Source organism: Chamaea fasciata, unplaced genomic scaffold (assembly GCF_029207755.1).
Source record: "Chamaea fasciata isolate MVZ Bird 193981 ecotype frontalis unplaced genomic scaffold, bChaFas1.0.hap1 SCAF_14, whole genome shotgun sequence".
Classification (NCBI taxonomy): Eukaryota; Metazoa; Chordata; class Aves; order Passeriformes; family Sylviidae; genus Chamaea; species Chamaea fasciata.
In genome coordinates this window covers 17159845-17174694 of record NW_027094099.1, presented here as the reverse complement: position 1 = coordinate 17174694, position 14850 = coordinate 17159845, and the positions used below count along the sequence as shown (strand labels likewise).

At 44.5% G+C, this 14850-nt stretch overlaps 1 protein-coding gene across 1 annotated transcript in view; it reads left to right on the top strand.

Moving 5' to 3' along the window:
• Positions 1 to 14850, top strand: part of ADAMTS17 (ADAM metallopeptidase with thrombospondin type 1 motif 17) — a 151343-nt gene that overhangs the window by 108242 nt on the left and 28251 nt on the right. Inside the window, exons 17-20 of the mRNA XM_066196414.1 lie at positions 1219 to 1299; positions 6041 to 6198; positions 10052 to 10211; positions 12088 to 12223. Of these exons, the coding sequence (XP_066052511.1) occupies positions 1219 to 1299; positions 6041 to 6198; positions 10052 to 10211; positions 12088 to 12223 (535 nt within the window). The remainder of the gene's footprint in view (positions 1 to 1218; positions 1300 to 6040; positions 6199 to 10051; positions 10212 to 12087; positions 12224 to 14850) is intronic.

Genomic DNA, 14850 nt, shown 5'->3' with positions numbered 1-14850 from the left:
TCCCCCCTGTATCAGCACAGCAAAAGCAGGGCTGTTCAGCTGCACTTTAATCCCTAAAATAGCTCCCTGAACACTGCTAGGTGCTAAAGGAATCATTGCTCCCTGTGCCAGCACTTCTCCAACCCATTGCTCCAGGCAGCCCACAATTCCCATACAGGCATCACTGATACAGAGCAGCTTCACAGAGCACTTTAAAGCAAGAAAAGTAGATGAGGGAACATACAGGATAAGCTTCTTAGCATCTAAAAGAAAGAGGACAGCAATAACCCCAAAAAGGTGCCAAGTGACACACTGCAAAGTAAACTGGGTGGCCAATTAGAAGGAATCAGGTCATAGTTGTGATGAGATTAGTGTCATCTACAGAGGCCTGATTCAAAGTCCAGTGAAGCCAGTGGAAAAACTCTGCCTGGCTCTTTGAAATGGGCCCTGGTGTTCCTCTGCTTTATTATTTAAAGGCATCGCTTCCACCCCATGGAGCAAGTCTGTAACTCCACATGTCTCCGTAGTGGGGGAAACTAGGCTACATTTCCTATAGCTCCTGCTTATTCTTACTGTATTCTGTGAGTCAAAATTGGTCTTTGAAAAATTCTTTAGAGGTGACCAGTGGTCAGTCCTGGAGAAACTTCCAGCTCTGTTATTGCATTAAATCTGAGCTGTTGGATTCTCTGCAGCCCAGTGCAAGGAGATCATTATCTCCTCCAGAATTTTTGTACAGGGCTGAAATGTAAGTGAAAACAAGCTTTTCCCCTCATTTGTCCCGCTAATTCCCTCTGTTCAATTTTAGCATCATCAAAAAGTTTTGTGGAAGTGAGTCCTTTCTGACACCACAGCCTCAACAGGGAGCACAAAGCAGGAGCATCCGTTGGAAACATCATTTCAAATGTTTGTTCTGTGCAGTGTTGCTCCTGACAGTCACACTTTGCAATGTCCTCGTGCATCCCTGTCAGTACTGCAGGAAAACCAGAGTGATTTGAAGGGTGCAGATCTAATAAGAGCTAATTAACAAGCCTGAAGTCAGAGCTGAGCAGCACATATGCATTTCTGCTGAAATGTTACTCATGACCACGCCTGTCACAGCAGTGAGAACTGGGTGCCAGCACAGGGATCTCATCTGGAGTGTTTCTCACTCAATCCCCAGCCTGGAGTTGAGTTTTTCAGGGGAGATATGGGATGGCTGATCCTGCCCTGTCTTAATTCACCCCTTTTTTGTTGCTCTAGGTTACATCGAAGCTGCTGTGATCCCTGCGGGTGCCCGGCGGATCAGAGTGGTTGAGGATAAACCTGCTCACAGCTTTCTGGGTAAAAAGACAAAAGAAAAAATGTTTTGATGAAAATTCAGCTCTGTTTTCTTTTCAAAATGAAAAGAAATCACTGCTCTAAGTGGCCTGTAAGGTTTGTTCCTGCCAGGAAGGGGCTGGCGAATTGAGTCTTGCTGCAATCTCTGCTTTTGTGGCTTGGGGTCATGATGTTTTTGATGTGGTAGTATGTGACACTTACAGGCCCTGTGCAACCTGGAAGGACCAGAGAGTACTTTTATATACAGACAGAAGAGTTCCTGAGCAGAACTTGGCAGTGGCTCGCACAGAGCTGCCAGGAGCACACAGCACTTCAGGAGGGAGTGGGGAGGAGAACAGTGTGTTTGGAGAAGGGAATGGCAGAGGTACTGATAGGAAGGCGCCCAGCTCAGTCTGAAGCAGAGGTAGGACAGGGCAGCTGATATCCCTCAGTAACCTGCTGCCATTTCTTACAGCAGCACATTATTTCTGGTGCTGTACCCAAGACCTGATCCTGCATTCTGAGATGGGCTTAGCTGCAGCCTCTAGTCCACTTGCCTCTATTTTATCAGGCAAAAAAATTTGTTTAATCCTTTTGTCATTTCTACTTCTGCATTCCTTTAGAGGGCAACAGGCATCTTCTCTTTTTTTTTCCTATTAGGAAAAAAGGGTTCAGGCATGGCTAATGGGTAAGATTTGTATGTGAGGTTGTTGTAGAGCAGAGTCTCTCAATGAATTTGTTGTTCAGTTACTCATTGCATAAATTAAAGATCAGAATGGCACTTTAAAGTGCAGCCAGTCGGTTACACTGAGGATCTGTCAGTCTGGTCTTCTGCCTCTTCTCTCCAGTGTTTGGGGCATTTCCTTCTCTGTCATTACTGTGCAATAGATACAGGGTTTTATCACCATCTACTTCTAGGGAGTCCAGGTCACAGAAATGTTAATGCCCCATGGCCCTGAATTTACACAGAAGCCTGTGGCAGAGCAGAGGCTTCAAGGAAAATTACCCAAGATCCAAAAAACCCCTGACACGTGAAAAGTCTGGCACAGTCAGAGCTGCATGGCCGTGGAATTGCTTCCGGAGAGGAAGGAACTCTGAGAGGATTGTAGAGCTTGTGACACACTGTTTTGTGGAGGAGAAGACTGAGGTGTTGCAGCTGCTCATGGCTATGCTGGGAGTCAGAGCAAAGCTCAGACCTTGGTTTCTGATTTCCAGATCTTTTTGCTTATAATTCCTCATCTCCAGCCAAAAGGAGATGTTAATATCCAGCACTGGATGCTGCTGAAAACGTTTGCATAGCGGTTGTGTGAGGATTTCAGGTCTAGTGCTATTGGTTTTCTGTCTTGAGATGTTGCCACAGTTGGCACTATCACTGGGAAAGGTGCTTTTGTTCTCTTTCACTCCAGATTCAGGGGAAAAAAGGAGGGCAAATTATGTAATTCAGCTGCCCTTTGATCAAAACCATTGGCATTTGTGCCACTTCTTGGTAGGAAGGAATATCACCACTGCTTCTATTCCATAATGCTTCAGCCAGCCTGCCAGAGGATCCCGCCTACACGTGAGATGTTTGACATAGCAAAGCCTGGTGGAACAATGGGAGCCAGTGTTTCTTTGGGTTTTGCAAGTGCTCTGCCTTCTGGAAACCAGCCTTTTTGTTTGTCTTGGTGGGGTTTGCACAGGGTATTTGGGCTTTGGCAGATAGCAGAGCACTGAGAGTCTTACGTGGTGCTAGAGACTGCCCTTCCTTGGGACAACATAACCTTGACCGAAGCAGATGGTTCCCCACTGGGTGGTGAAGATTAATATTGTGTATTTTTGAGAGCTGGAGTTGGCCCTGTTTGCATCACATAAAGATAGATAAAAATCTGGCTCTTTTAAAGCTTTGAGTGCTTTCAGCTCTTTGATTCATGGTCAGGAGCCAGGAGAACCTCTCTAAGCTTTCCAGGGTTTTCTCTTTCAAGGAACACTCAACACAAAGAAAAGATACCCAATGTCTTGCTGAACTGAGATGAAGAAAAGCAGCAGGGGGGTTCCAGTAGGACAATAAAGATGACAAAGAAAAAAAAAACCCAATCACTCTTAAATTCAAGTCCAAGTGTGGAAGGATTTTCTGTTTCAATAGCGCTGACAAAGCTGAGTCAAATCAGGTCCTATTTCTGCTCAGAACCAGGTACAACATTTTGGAAAGAAGCCCAGCATAATTTGGAATCATTATTCCATGTGCTGGGAGCAGTGCCTGAAGAATTTCCCTCCACCTACAGGCAACCCACGCTGGCTGCCTTGGCTGGCTGTAACACTTAAAAACCACCTTGAACAGGAAATGCCTGGGCAGTTTGTGTCCACAGGCTGGGAAGCAAGGAGGGACCCGAGGTGGAAATAAAGATCTGACTAGATGCCAGGTTTAGAAGTTGATTGTCCAGTTCCTGCCTTCCAGCCAACAAGAAAAACAGAAGTTACAGGTTGTTGCTGGGGTTCCTATTCCTCCTGTGCTCTTCTACTGTACAAGTTTGAGTTTAATTCTGTCACCTCTGGGGCTGGGCAGAGCCAGCCAATGGTTGAGTGTGACAAAAGCCATTGGAGTTCCCTGTGTCTGAGATATGGAAGGTTTTGTAGCTGCAGCAGTGATCTTGCTGATGGGGCAATGGAGGCAAACAGCAGTGAAAACTCTTTGGCCCAAATGCTCTGCTGAGTCTCCAGTGCAATTCCTGCAATCCTCAAGGAGCACCTTTGAGAACAGGTGTGTTTCCAAACTCTCCATCTCCTCAGCCATAAGGGACCAGTGCCTGCAGAAATCAGAATCAAACCCTGCCCAGAAAAGAGGTTCACAAAGATGAAACGTTGGTTTTCATCAGCAAATTATCTCCCTTTGATGATGAGCTGGAACCAAAGCATGACTTAAGTCACTCAACCTCTTAGACAGTTTTGAGCACGTGCTGGGATATCTTTCCTAGTCAGCCATGGTGCTTGGAGATAGTTTTATCTCATCCACAGCTTTGATTAGTCATGTCCATGGCTCCTCAGGGCCATGCCAAGCAGCGTGGTGGCTGCTTTGATCTGCCTGGAAGCCACTAGGCCTTGGCAGAGGAAAGCAGTCCTGCTTCAGAATTGTGTCTGGAGCTTGCAGAAGCTACTTTGTAGACTGAGGAACAAAGCAGAAAGAGAAGTGAGCCGAAGGGAGAGACACATTGCTGCAGCATGCAAATGCCAGGGCACCATGGTACCCCTGGGCTGTGTGCCAGAGGAAACATTCCTCAGAAAAAAATATTCTCCCACTTCAGTTCCCCTTCACCCTGATTTTGTAGCCTCTGATGGGACTCTGAGAGCTGTCAGGAAGGTTGTGTGCAGCAGGACAGATCTCCACCTTTTCCAGGGATTCCCAGTGTACAGGTCCTCAAAAAGGCACAGGCAGATGCAGAGAACATTGTGACCTACACTTGGTCCGGATTTCCCCAGAGTTCAGACATTACAAATTTTCTATATATATCCTAAGCACACCCAGGAGGGTTTGCTGGCTATAGAGGCTTGATCCAAAGGGATGACAACAGGAGATTTCCTCTTGACTTCCAAAGGCTTTAAACAGCTTCTCTAACCTTCTTCCAGCACACTCACTTAAGTGAGGGTGAAGTTGTGTTTATTACTGGAAGAGAATAAAATAGGCATGAGATGCAAGAGGTTAAAAAAACATCTTGTTAAAGGCTTAGCCAAAAGACACAGTTAACCTTGAACTAAGGAAGCCCAGTAACACGTGGGATATTCTGTCTGTCTGCTGTCAGGGCGGATTTGATCATGGTCAGTGGATCTCCACAAAGGGGCCTGGCACTTTCCGCTGCAGCAGGGTCTGCCAATTTTCTCTTCCCTCAGTGCATCACACCAACATCTGGATAACTCTGCTTCCGTTGTAACACAGAAAACACATCAATCCCTAAATCAGCTTCCACTGATGAGTCAACAGTAATGTGATGCCCTTATGGCTGGAGTTGTCTTTGAGTGGTTGAAGGACATCAGTGATCCTGATGCAATAGTTAGACTGGAAGAAAGGACATACAACTCCAAGTATCTTTTCTTCTCAATATTCATCTTCCTTCTGCAGTTGAGCTTTCCATGCTGATCTTACTGAGGCACAGAGGCACAGGATGGGTGTGACCCTATAGGACCTGACCTTATGCATTTGTGTCCAGCATTTGGACTCTGAAAAGAGGGTGTCCAAGTTCACATTTTGACCACTGACCTGCCCCTGGTTTATGACTTGACTTCTCTTTACAGCTGTGACAGCTGAATGTTAATTCCTTCAATGTTTGGTTATGGAGCACACACAAAACAGCATCAGTTGTATTTTGTACTCTCAAATCTTCACATGTGTATCAACAAAGATTTGATTGATCTTTTTCTCAAGGAGACTTTAGGAAAATGTGGTCTCAAAATCCAGAAACTGAAAGAAAATTCTGCTTGGAAACTGAATTGTGGAGTTGTTGCATTTAAAAGGAGAGTTTATAGATGAATGATCTCTGAATCATTGAATAATAGAAATGGTGAATTTTATGTTAATTCTTCAAAATACTTTCATCAGCTGAAGTACAGAATATATCCTAGTTAGAAACATTACAATGAGCCATCTAAAAGTGGGAGGTTTTATTCTTTTAAACTCACATCCATTACAAGGTTTCTGCATCTTGTGCTTGAGGTGGCTTGAGACAAAGGCTCAGTAGTCTGTATTGTAATTACAGATTTGCTTGCATTTCATTCCGTGGTGTTTGATTCATTCCAGCTTTAAAAGATTCCAGTAAGAGATCCATTAACAGCGACTGGAAAATTGAGCTTCCTGGTGAGTTTCAGATCGCAGGCACCACTGTCCGGTACGTGCGAAGGGGGCTGTGGGAGAAAATCTCTGCCAAAGGACCAACTAAAATACCACTGCACTTGATGGTAACTTTATATCCTTTGTTTGTGTTTCTTAAGTGATGCAACAGAAAGGATTTATATCCTAGCTGAAAGTTAAATTTTGATTGTTTGCTTCCTCACCACGGTGTTCTTTTGCAGCATTGCAGGGTCTGGAGAAGCCCAGGTCCCCACTCAAAGAGTGATGCTCCATTCTGGGAGAGCAGGCAGTGTCCCATTCAGCTCATTTCCAGTGCAGGATATCCCTGTAATGTGTCACAGACAGGTCTATTCTAGAGGATGTAGGTTCCCAAGGACCTTTCTTATTTCTTGGACATACTTGATCACACACGTAAAAGCATATTTGCTGAAATGTCTTCTCATGCCAGAATGTATTCTGTGTTTGAGTACTCTGTTCTCTAACAGAAGAGGTACAGATCTAGCATGCACAGATGATATATGTGAATTTAAATCTAAATTACTTAATTACACACAGAAATGTTCTTTGTTTTCTCTCTATTGTTTTTTCAATTGTATGTCATTTAAGGTGTTTCTTGACACTTTTTCCTAATGTTCAGCATAGCCCTTCTGTTAACCCAGCTTGGTATTTATGAACAGCCATGTGGCTGAACATGAATGAGAAGTCCACAGGGGTGAGAAGAGCAGGGCTGTGGTCCCAGAGCTGTCACTGGTGGGTGATGGGGTGACACATGGGCCAGTCCCTTAATGCTGGTATAACCTTTACCTTTGTATCTGTGAGACAGCTGTGATAATGCCTGTCTCATGAATCTGTTCCTGTTTAAAAGTCTGCAGAAAGCTTTACAGGTTCTGTAGCAAGGTTTGCATAGAAGAAAGTATATTAGTTTTTTCATTGTTTCCTGTAACTTTTTTATTGTATTCCATTTTCTTCTGTGCTGTTTCTTTTCCTTGTGACTTTTTGCCGTGTTTGTTCTCTGAAAGCTATCTGTAAGCACTGCTAAAAATCAGCATTCTCTCCCTTCCCTCACCTGATTTTTTTTGGCTTGCTGGTGTTCATTGTGCAACACTTCCTGACCCAGTTTGAAAAGCTCCAAAGATGCCTGAACTTTTCACATGCACAAAAAGCTGACAGTAATACTCCACTTTGTCAGTACCTTCTTGGTGTCAAAATCTGCTGCACAAGAACTTTTTGCCTTTGCTTTCTCAGACAGATGAGTGAGTTTACAGGCTCACAGACCAGTGATTCAAAGGGGTTATAGCTGGAATAGTCAGAGGTGCAGGGTTGGGCACACCAGCACCTTCCTGGCTCACCCACGTAACCCAGGGTGTGCCCACTCAAAGGGGGTGTATTACAGGCACCTTCTTCACCATCAGAAACATCAGCTGCTGCTTGACTTTGGCCTTAACACAAGCCTTCCCTCCTGAAACCAGGACTCTGACAAAGTATCTTGTACTGCCAAGGTCTTCCCAACCTCATGAGAGAAACAGGAGTTGCACAGGTACCGTTTGGGAGGATGCTGTGCAGGGTTCCTTTGGCAGCTCTTGGAACCTTCCAGGGCATTACTTGGCTGAGGTCCACTGCAGTAAAATCTGGTTATTGGCATTTTGTGAACCTCAGCATCAGCAGAGCTTTGCTTTTAAAGAAATGCTCAGTTCCCCTTGGTTAAGGAGTAAGTAGCTAACATAGGAAAGGAGTGATTTTGAGCTTCTCCACGAGTGTCCCATCCAGATACAGACAGGCCCTTTCAGCAGACATAAGCAGAGGAAATGTTCCTTCTTCACCTTCCTTCACAGAAATGATTAAAAATGAGGAATGTAAAAATTACCAGACCATTAAAAAACATGTGGTTTTAAATCACTGCCAGTGGTAAACAAAGCACACATGAAGTCTTTGCTTCAAATCAGATATGAATCTTTTCCCTGATACAGGGTGGTAGGTTTCATTCTTTCAACACAAGAAAGGCAGGATGGTTACCAGTTCCCTCTAAATAGAAAACTGTTGTTCAAACAGTGGTGGAATACACTGGACTGACAAAGAGCCAGAAGCTTCAGTCAATCCATTGTGACCTGCATTTGAAACCAATTATACACACATACACACACCCCCCAATTATATATGGCTACGAAATTGCATGAAATTGGTTTCATATGGGCCTTTAGATTCACTAGTCTTGCACCCATATTGAGATAATAAGGATTTTTTTTTAGGAGCTGGTTTTTAATACTTGAGGCATTTCTCCAAGTGCATTGCTGTGCGTGTATTTCTTGGAGAAACTGATGTTTGTGTAAGTAGGCCAGTGCTAGTCCTCCTTGTGCAACAGAGGACAACCAAACACTCCCAGAGCAGAAGGGGGCTTTAGACAAGGCTGGCTGATCAGTTCTGTGGAACAGGAATTCGTATCCCCTGCACTTCAAGAAAGCCAGAGCAGGGCTCGAGCTCTCTGCCTCTGAGTGCCTGGCTTTTGAATTGTATTTTAAGAAACCAGCATTCATCTTTGAAACTGTAATGATGGCTGGCTGGTTTCAACCCTAGTATTCAGTCCTGGTAGTGAGCCTCCCTCTGTAGCTGAAGCAAAATCATGTCTTTGTTGCCCACATCCTCTGGAAGAGGCTCATCTGCCCCGGGTTCTGCCCTGTGCAGAGCAGCTTGTGGGTGCTGAGTTTGTGGAGCCCCCCCAGTGTTCACAGCACAGGCTGCCAGGAACCCTTCTTTCAGCACATTTGTTTGGTTGAACAAGTTCCTGACAGCTTTAGTGAGATTATTGGTTAAGTAGGAATGATTTGTGCAAATCTGAAGGGGAAACAATTATTGTTGGGAGAAAATAGCATTTGCAAATTTGTCTTTTTTCAAACGGCAGCTGCTTGTTCCACTTACGAGAGCCCTGCTTAAAATGCATTATTTGATAAGGCACTGCTCCTATTTCAGTAGATGACAAAAGCCAGCACAATTCACCTGTCTAATGCTGCTCAGATCATGGGATAATAAGTATAAGAAAGTTTAAAGGCACAGCCTGAACATTACAGTAGTATTTCCATGACATTTGTTAGTACTGTGGTAACTCAGATTCCATGGACCCAGTCCTCCATGGGATGGATATCTTCCAATCAGTTCTGACTCAAGCCAGGGAAAGTGAGAACCAAATGAAGTCCAACATGTAAATCCAAACAGGACCAATACTCTCATCTGCCTATGGTGAAAACACAAACATTTTTCTCTGTTCCTTTGTTAATAGACGGGGAATTTTGTAGTAATGACACTGAAGACATCACAAGTGGTTCCACAGGAAAAAGCCTGCCGTTGGAAGCAGGTTTCACCTTCCTCTAGCAGTGTGCAGGGATGAAAATATATGTTGCCAACAGCTGTATGATACAACTTTTGCTTGTCTTCCAGAGTTTTCTGAGACATAAAACCCTGCTGCTACAGCTTGTCAGCAGGAATAGTCATGCTTGCCTTGAGTGCCACATTGACCAGGAGACAAGGGACTTTTTGTGCAGTAGTTGTTTTTGCTCTGAGAAGCATCACCTTCTTCTTTCAGATGTTTAACTCTAGATGCTCTTTAAAATAGTTGTTGTATGAAAAGTGCTGATTTAATGCTTCCTGTCATCTTTTTCTCTGGATAGCCACTGTCCTGCTGATCACATGTGAGGCTGTAAATTATGCCTGGAATTCCAGGTTTAGACATCCCTGTGACTGCTTTAAATATCTACAAGTCATAAGCAGTTCTTGCTCCTGGAGTTGCCCTTTTTTACCAGTACTGTTGTAATTTAAGTTTTTAAGATAAAGATTTGGTCGCCTTTCACAAAGTATTTATATTTCAGGATTTTTTTTCCTGAGCCAGCATTTCCAGCAGTGCTATCTCACAGCCTGTTGGCTCTCCCAGCACAGTGTGTTGCAACAGCCTCTCTTTTCCTGCCGAACCAGGTGCTGTTATTCCATGACCAGAATTATGGAATTCATTATGAATACACCATCCCTGTAAACTATACTGCTGAAAACAGAAGCGAGCCAGAAAAGCAGCAGGATTCCTTGTACATCTGGACACACAGCGGATGGGAAGGATGCAGTGTGCAGTGTGGAGGAGGTGGGGACACTTGGTGGGAATCCCTGGGTGGTGTTCGCAGGCTCCAGCCACAGGAGAGGTGGAAATTGGCCATGCAAATGGACTTGGCCATAACGAATTCAATGAAAGCTCGTTCTCAGCGGCTCTCCCAGCTCTGATCCCCGTCCCCACAGTTCATTCCCAGGCAGCCTTTTGGCAGGGACACTGCTCTGTCACCGCGGGCTGGAGCTGCACCTGGATTGCTGCAGCACGGATGGCTCCGGGCGCTGTGTGCAGCCCCTGCCTCCAGCCCCGGCACATTCCTGGAGCAGCGCCTCCGCAGGTGTCCGGGCACGCTCAGGGAAAGGCACTTCCCTCCCCAGGGATGGAGCGGGGCAGTGCTGCTGTCACAGCTCCCGCAGATTTGCATCAGATGCTCCCGTGCCGGGTGGACGTGCTGGGAGTCCAGGAGCACATGGCAAAGCTCCCTTCCCAGAGGATCCCTGGATGTGCCCAGACACATCCGCTGGAGCCCTGAGGGGGAGTTGTTGCTGTGAAACCAGAGACTGGTTTGTCAGACACTGTCCATTGCATTTTCAGTGCTGGAAGAAGGTTGTTCCCTGAGGAAAAGAGATCGTTTCCAAGCATTCTGGGCAATCTGTCTTCACCAGCAGAATCAGTTATTTATGGTGTGACATGACAGAAGGAAAGAGCTCATCTTCACATTTGCAGGCTCACTGCCCTCAGTGCACTGAAATTACTGATTTTTTTTCTGTAAATAGGACTCACTTTAAAATAGACACTTTTACTTGTGCGTTAAAATAAAAATTTTTTAAACCATTAAAACCTCACATAAGTGAAAAGGAGATTTATTTGTGGCTCCTCTGATTTTTGTTGTAAGCCTGCTACAAATCTGAATCAAATCAGTATCTGCCAGCATGGCTTCCACCAGTAGTAGCTTGATAATTGGTCTTTTATTTTAGTTGTCCAATGCTTTTGCAACTTACCCAAGATGAGAAGGGCCTTTCTCCTTTCCATACAGATGTTTGCATATTTTTTATTAACAGAACCTGAGTTATTTTTTATTATCAGCTGCAGATGGTGAATAAACTCGATCTGATGCAGACTCAGGGTTAGAAAGTGAACCTTAGAAACCAGAATAATTAGCAGTAAGGCAAAGTCATACAGCGCAGGAATGGCACTTTCCTTGTCACGTCTGGTCACTGTCATGCTCCCTGTGGCACAGCTTTCCTGATGCCACTCACCCTGAGGTCCACACTGGATGAAACTCCTGATGCACAATTATGTGAGAAATGCAGGCTCCTCCTGAGACGCCTCCTGCTGCAGGGATTTTAAAGCAGTAGATCTGGAGGAGCAGAAGATGAGAAATAATTTATTTTGGTGGCTTTATTTTCGCTTTGTGAGATACAAACAAGCCAAGTTAATGACTCTTGAACCTCGGTCACTCCTTTTCATCCTGATTTCCTGCCTGGGGAGCAGCAGGAGGCAGCTGTCCTGTCATTATCAGTGACATTACCAAGGGGCTGGGAGGTCGTGTGACTTCAGCACATCTGCCCGAGGTGATGACAGGGCACAGTTACCTGTGGAGGAGGAACCAGAAATGAAAACAAATTGTTTTAAAGCTCGTTTCCACGTTAAACACTAGAAGGAGAAAGCCCAGCTTACTGCCTCTGTGAAACAGTCAATTGCATAATTATTGGGGAAAGATTTGTAGCTTTTCTGACAAAAAGCGACCCAAAACATGCCAGTACAACGGTCAGGCAGAAGTGGAGAAGAAGATTTCTTGCAGAGGTGGTAGAGTACATCTGGTAGAGGGAGCAGGGAGCTCCAAGCTTTTGAGTCTTGGTTGATGAGTGGATGTGGTTTTGTTCAGAGTTCTTTTTGATTTGGCTTTCAGGTGAGAGGAGAACCATCGTGTCCTGCACTCGGATCATTAACAAGACCATGACTCTGGTGAATGACAGTGACTGCCAGCGAGTGACCCGCCCCGAGCCCCAGGTCAGGAAATGTAACACACACCCCTGCCAGTCACGGTAAGGAGTTCAAAAACACTAAAAAACAATATCCTTTTCCTTCAGAAACTTCCCCTTTCCAAAGCCTCCTTCTGGTGAACACAGTGAAAATGGCTCAAAGTATTGGGACACATTGTTAGCCACAGTAAGCAGCTGTAATATTCATTTCCTTTTGTTGAGCAGGTCAGATTTTCATTACCTCAGACAAAACCCATTTAATTTGTGGTCAGTAAGGCCAGATTCCATGCAGGCTGCCTTCATGCATTGTTTGGGGATGGTTTTCTTTTCCGCTTGGTTGCCTCCTGGGAGACAGAACAACTTACAGTATAAAGCTAGACAAGAGTACAGTGACTGCATATCTAACCTTTCTTTTTTTGAATCAGCACAGAATGGGGTCTGATTAACTGTCAAACAGTATTACAAAAACCCTGATGTCAAGAAATTAGATTATGATAAAACACATTTTAGATGCTTTCCTCAGTAAGGGTGCTTTTCTCCTCATAAGTTATTAGAGATCTCTAAAAATAATAAAAATATCTTTCTTTTTTTTTTTTAAATTTGGCAAGCACTTTTAGCTGACTTAATTTTGATCTGTGTTATATTAAAGGAAGACATTTCTGGCCAAAATGACAAAAGACAGGAAGGTAAATTAATTTGTTCAGTTTGTCTGCTAACAAAAAAGCTCTCTCTTGTTCTGCAGTGATGTTTAGCATTGTAGAGTAGTGTAGAAACTCCAGTTTTCATAGTAGTTAGAATAACACCGAGGTCAGGGGTTTGATCCATGTATGGGCCATTCACTTCAGAGGTGGACTCAAAGGTCCTTCCAACTCTGAATATTCTGTGATAAAATCAATTTCAGATAAAGCTGAGCAACACCTAAAAATGCATCTTCAAACCAACCTGCTGGCTCCTGCATCTTGAATAATCAGACAAGCCAGGGAAATGCACCTACAAAGCCAATGCTGCTGGGAGAAACAATGGGGGAAACAACAAACAGCACACTTCCTTCTAATTAGACCTGCACTCTGATTAAAGTGCCCTGGAGCAGGGAAATGCAGTGTCAGCTCATCCATCAAGAAGGCTGGTTCAGGTTTCAGTTTCTGTCTGCACCGCCTGTTATTGCTGCTGTACAGTATTGTGGCTGTACGACTTGCAGTACTGAAAGGGAAAATAAGATACCCTGGTGTGTAAGGAGAGCCAAAATCCCAGTGGCTTCCAGGAAACAACTGTCATTTCCATGAGGAAATCCAGTGAGGCTGGGATTTCTGTCATGTCACCCTCTCAGAAAGAAACAAGAAGCATCTGCTTGTGTTGCTGCCCTGGCATGAAGTATTTCTCCCAGACCTTTTGGAAAGCTGTTGGGAGTAGACTGGAGTGAGCCCAGGCAGGTATAGCAGGGGTTCCAGGTGGTAGAGATGAAGAAAAGCAACTTTAAAAGTTCTGGAAGATGTGAGCAACTTCTGCCTGTACCAGCAAGGATGGGAGGTGCTGGCCATGAGGTCTGTCACAGCCCTGAGACCCACAGTGTGCTCTGAGGGATCTCCATGACCCTGAGCCCCTGGGAATTCTCTTTGGTGCCCTCCCACCATGGCCTTGCTGCCTGTCCAGGGCAGTGGGTGAGGTTAGATCACACAAAACCTCCTGAGAAGGGATTGCTCTCCTCCTGTATCCAGCCTGTGTTCCTTTGGGAAATTGGGTCCAGCCCTTAATGTTATTCCAAGATCTCACTTCTTCTGTGTGGAGTCACCAGGCAGGTTTTGGGCTCAGCTTAGCACAGTTCTGCCCAGCTGCAGTGAGCTCTGGCACAGGGACACTCTCTTTGGCCCATTTTTTTCAGAGCAACTGACAGCAGACATTGAATGTGCTTAGAACCTGGAAAGGCCACAGAATCGTTGCTGATGATCTGATAGACCACACTCCCTCACTCCCTCCGTGTAGACTACACTTTCACACTTAACATGCTTTTAACTGGAAACATTTTCAGAAGCACATTCTCTGTGCCTCTGTAGAATTTAAATTTCCACTTGCGTTTGCCCACCCAGACATTAGAAATGCATGCTTAGCATATTCTCTGACCAAGAACATCTTAAAGAAACCATTCTCTTTCACCATGTCAATGCTTTTTTTATGAGCCCTGAATTTGTTTTAGGGTTTCAAGTAAAATTATTGTAGCATCTTGTTACAAAAAGGTCCTTTCCCGTTTCCACTCAGACCTAAGCCCTTCACCTGAGTTCAGAAGAAGGAACAATGCTCTCCTTTCTCTAGTAAACCTACTCTGTTTTGTGCATTTTGAATTGCATTTGCACTTTGACTCAAAATTTAGGAGAATCACCTTTCAGAGTATTTATCTCTAGAGAGGGGTCTTTTGGCCAGTACAAGATTGGGTCAGAGGACACTCAGTCTCTGTTTCACTTTTGGATGGGCTGTGTGACGTTAATTCACTATCCCACACTGTCCCTTTGTTTCCTCTCTCAATCCGTGTATAAACTAGATTACAAAGTCTTTGGGATGGGGTGAGATCATATTCTTTAAGTGGAGGAAGAGGCTGTTGCTGTTGAGATTGTAATAAAAAAAAAATAGTTACCCACATTTATAAAGTGATCAGGAGGAAAAAAGGGTATGTTATTAATAACAGTGTCTTTCTTCCA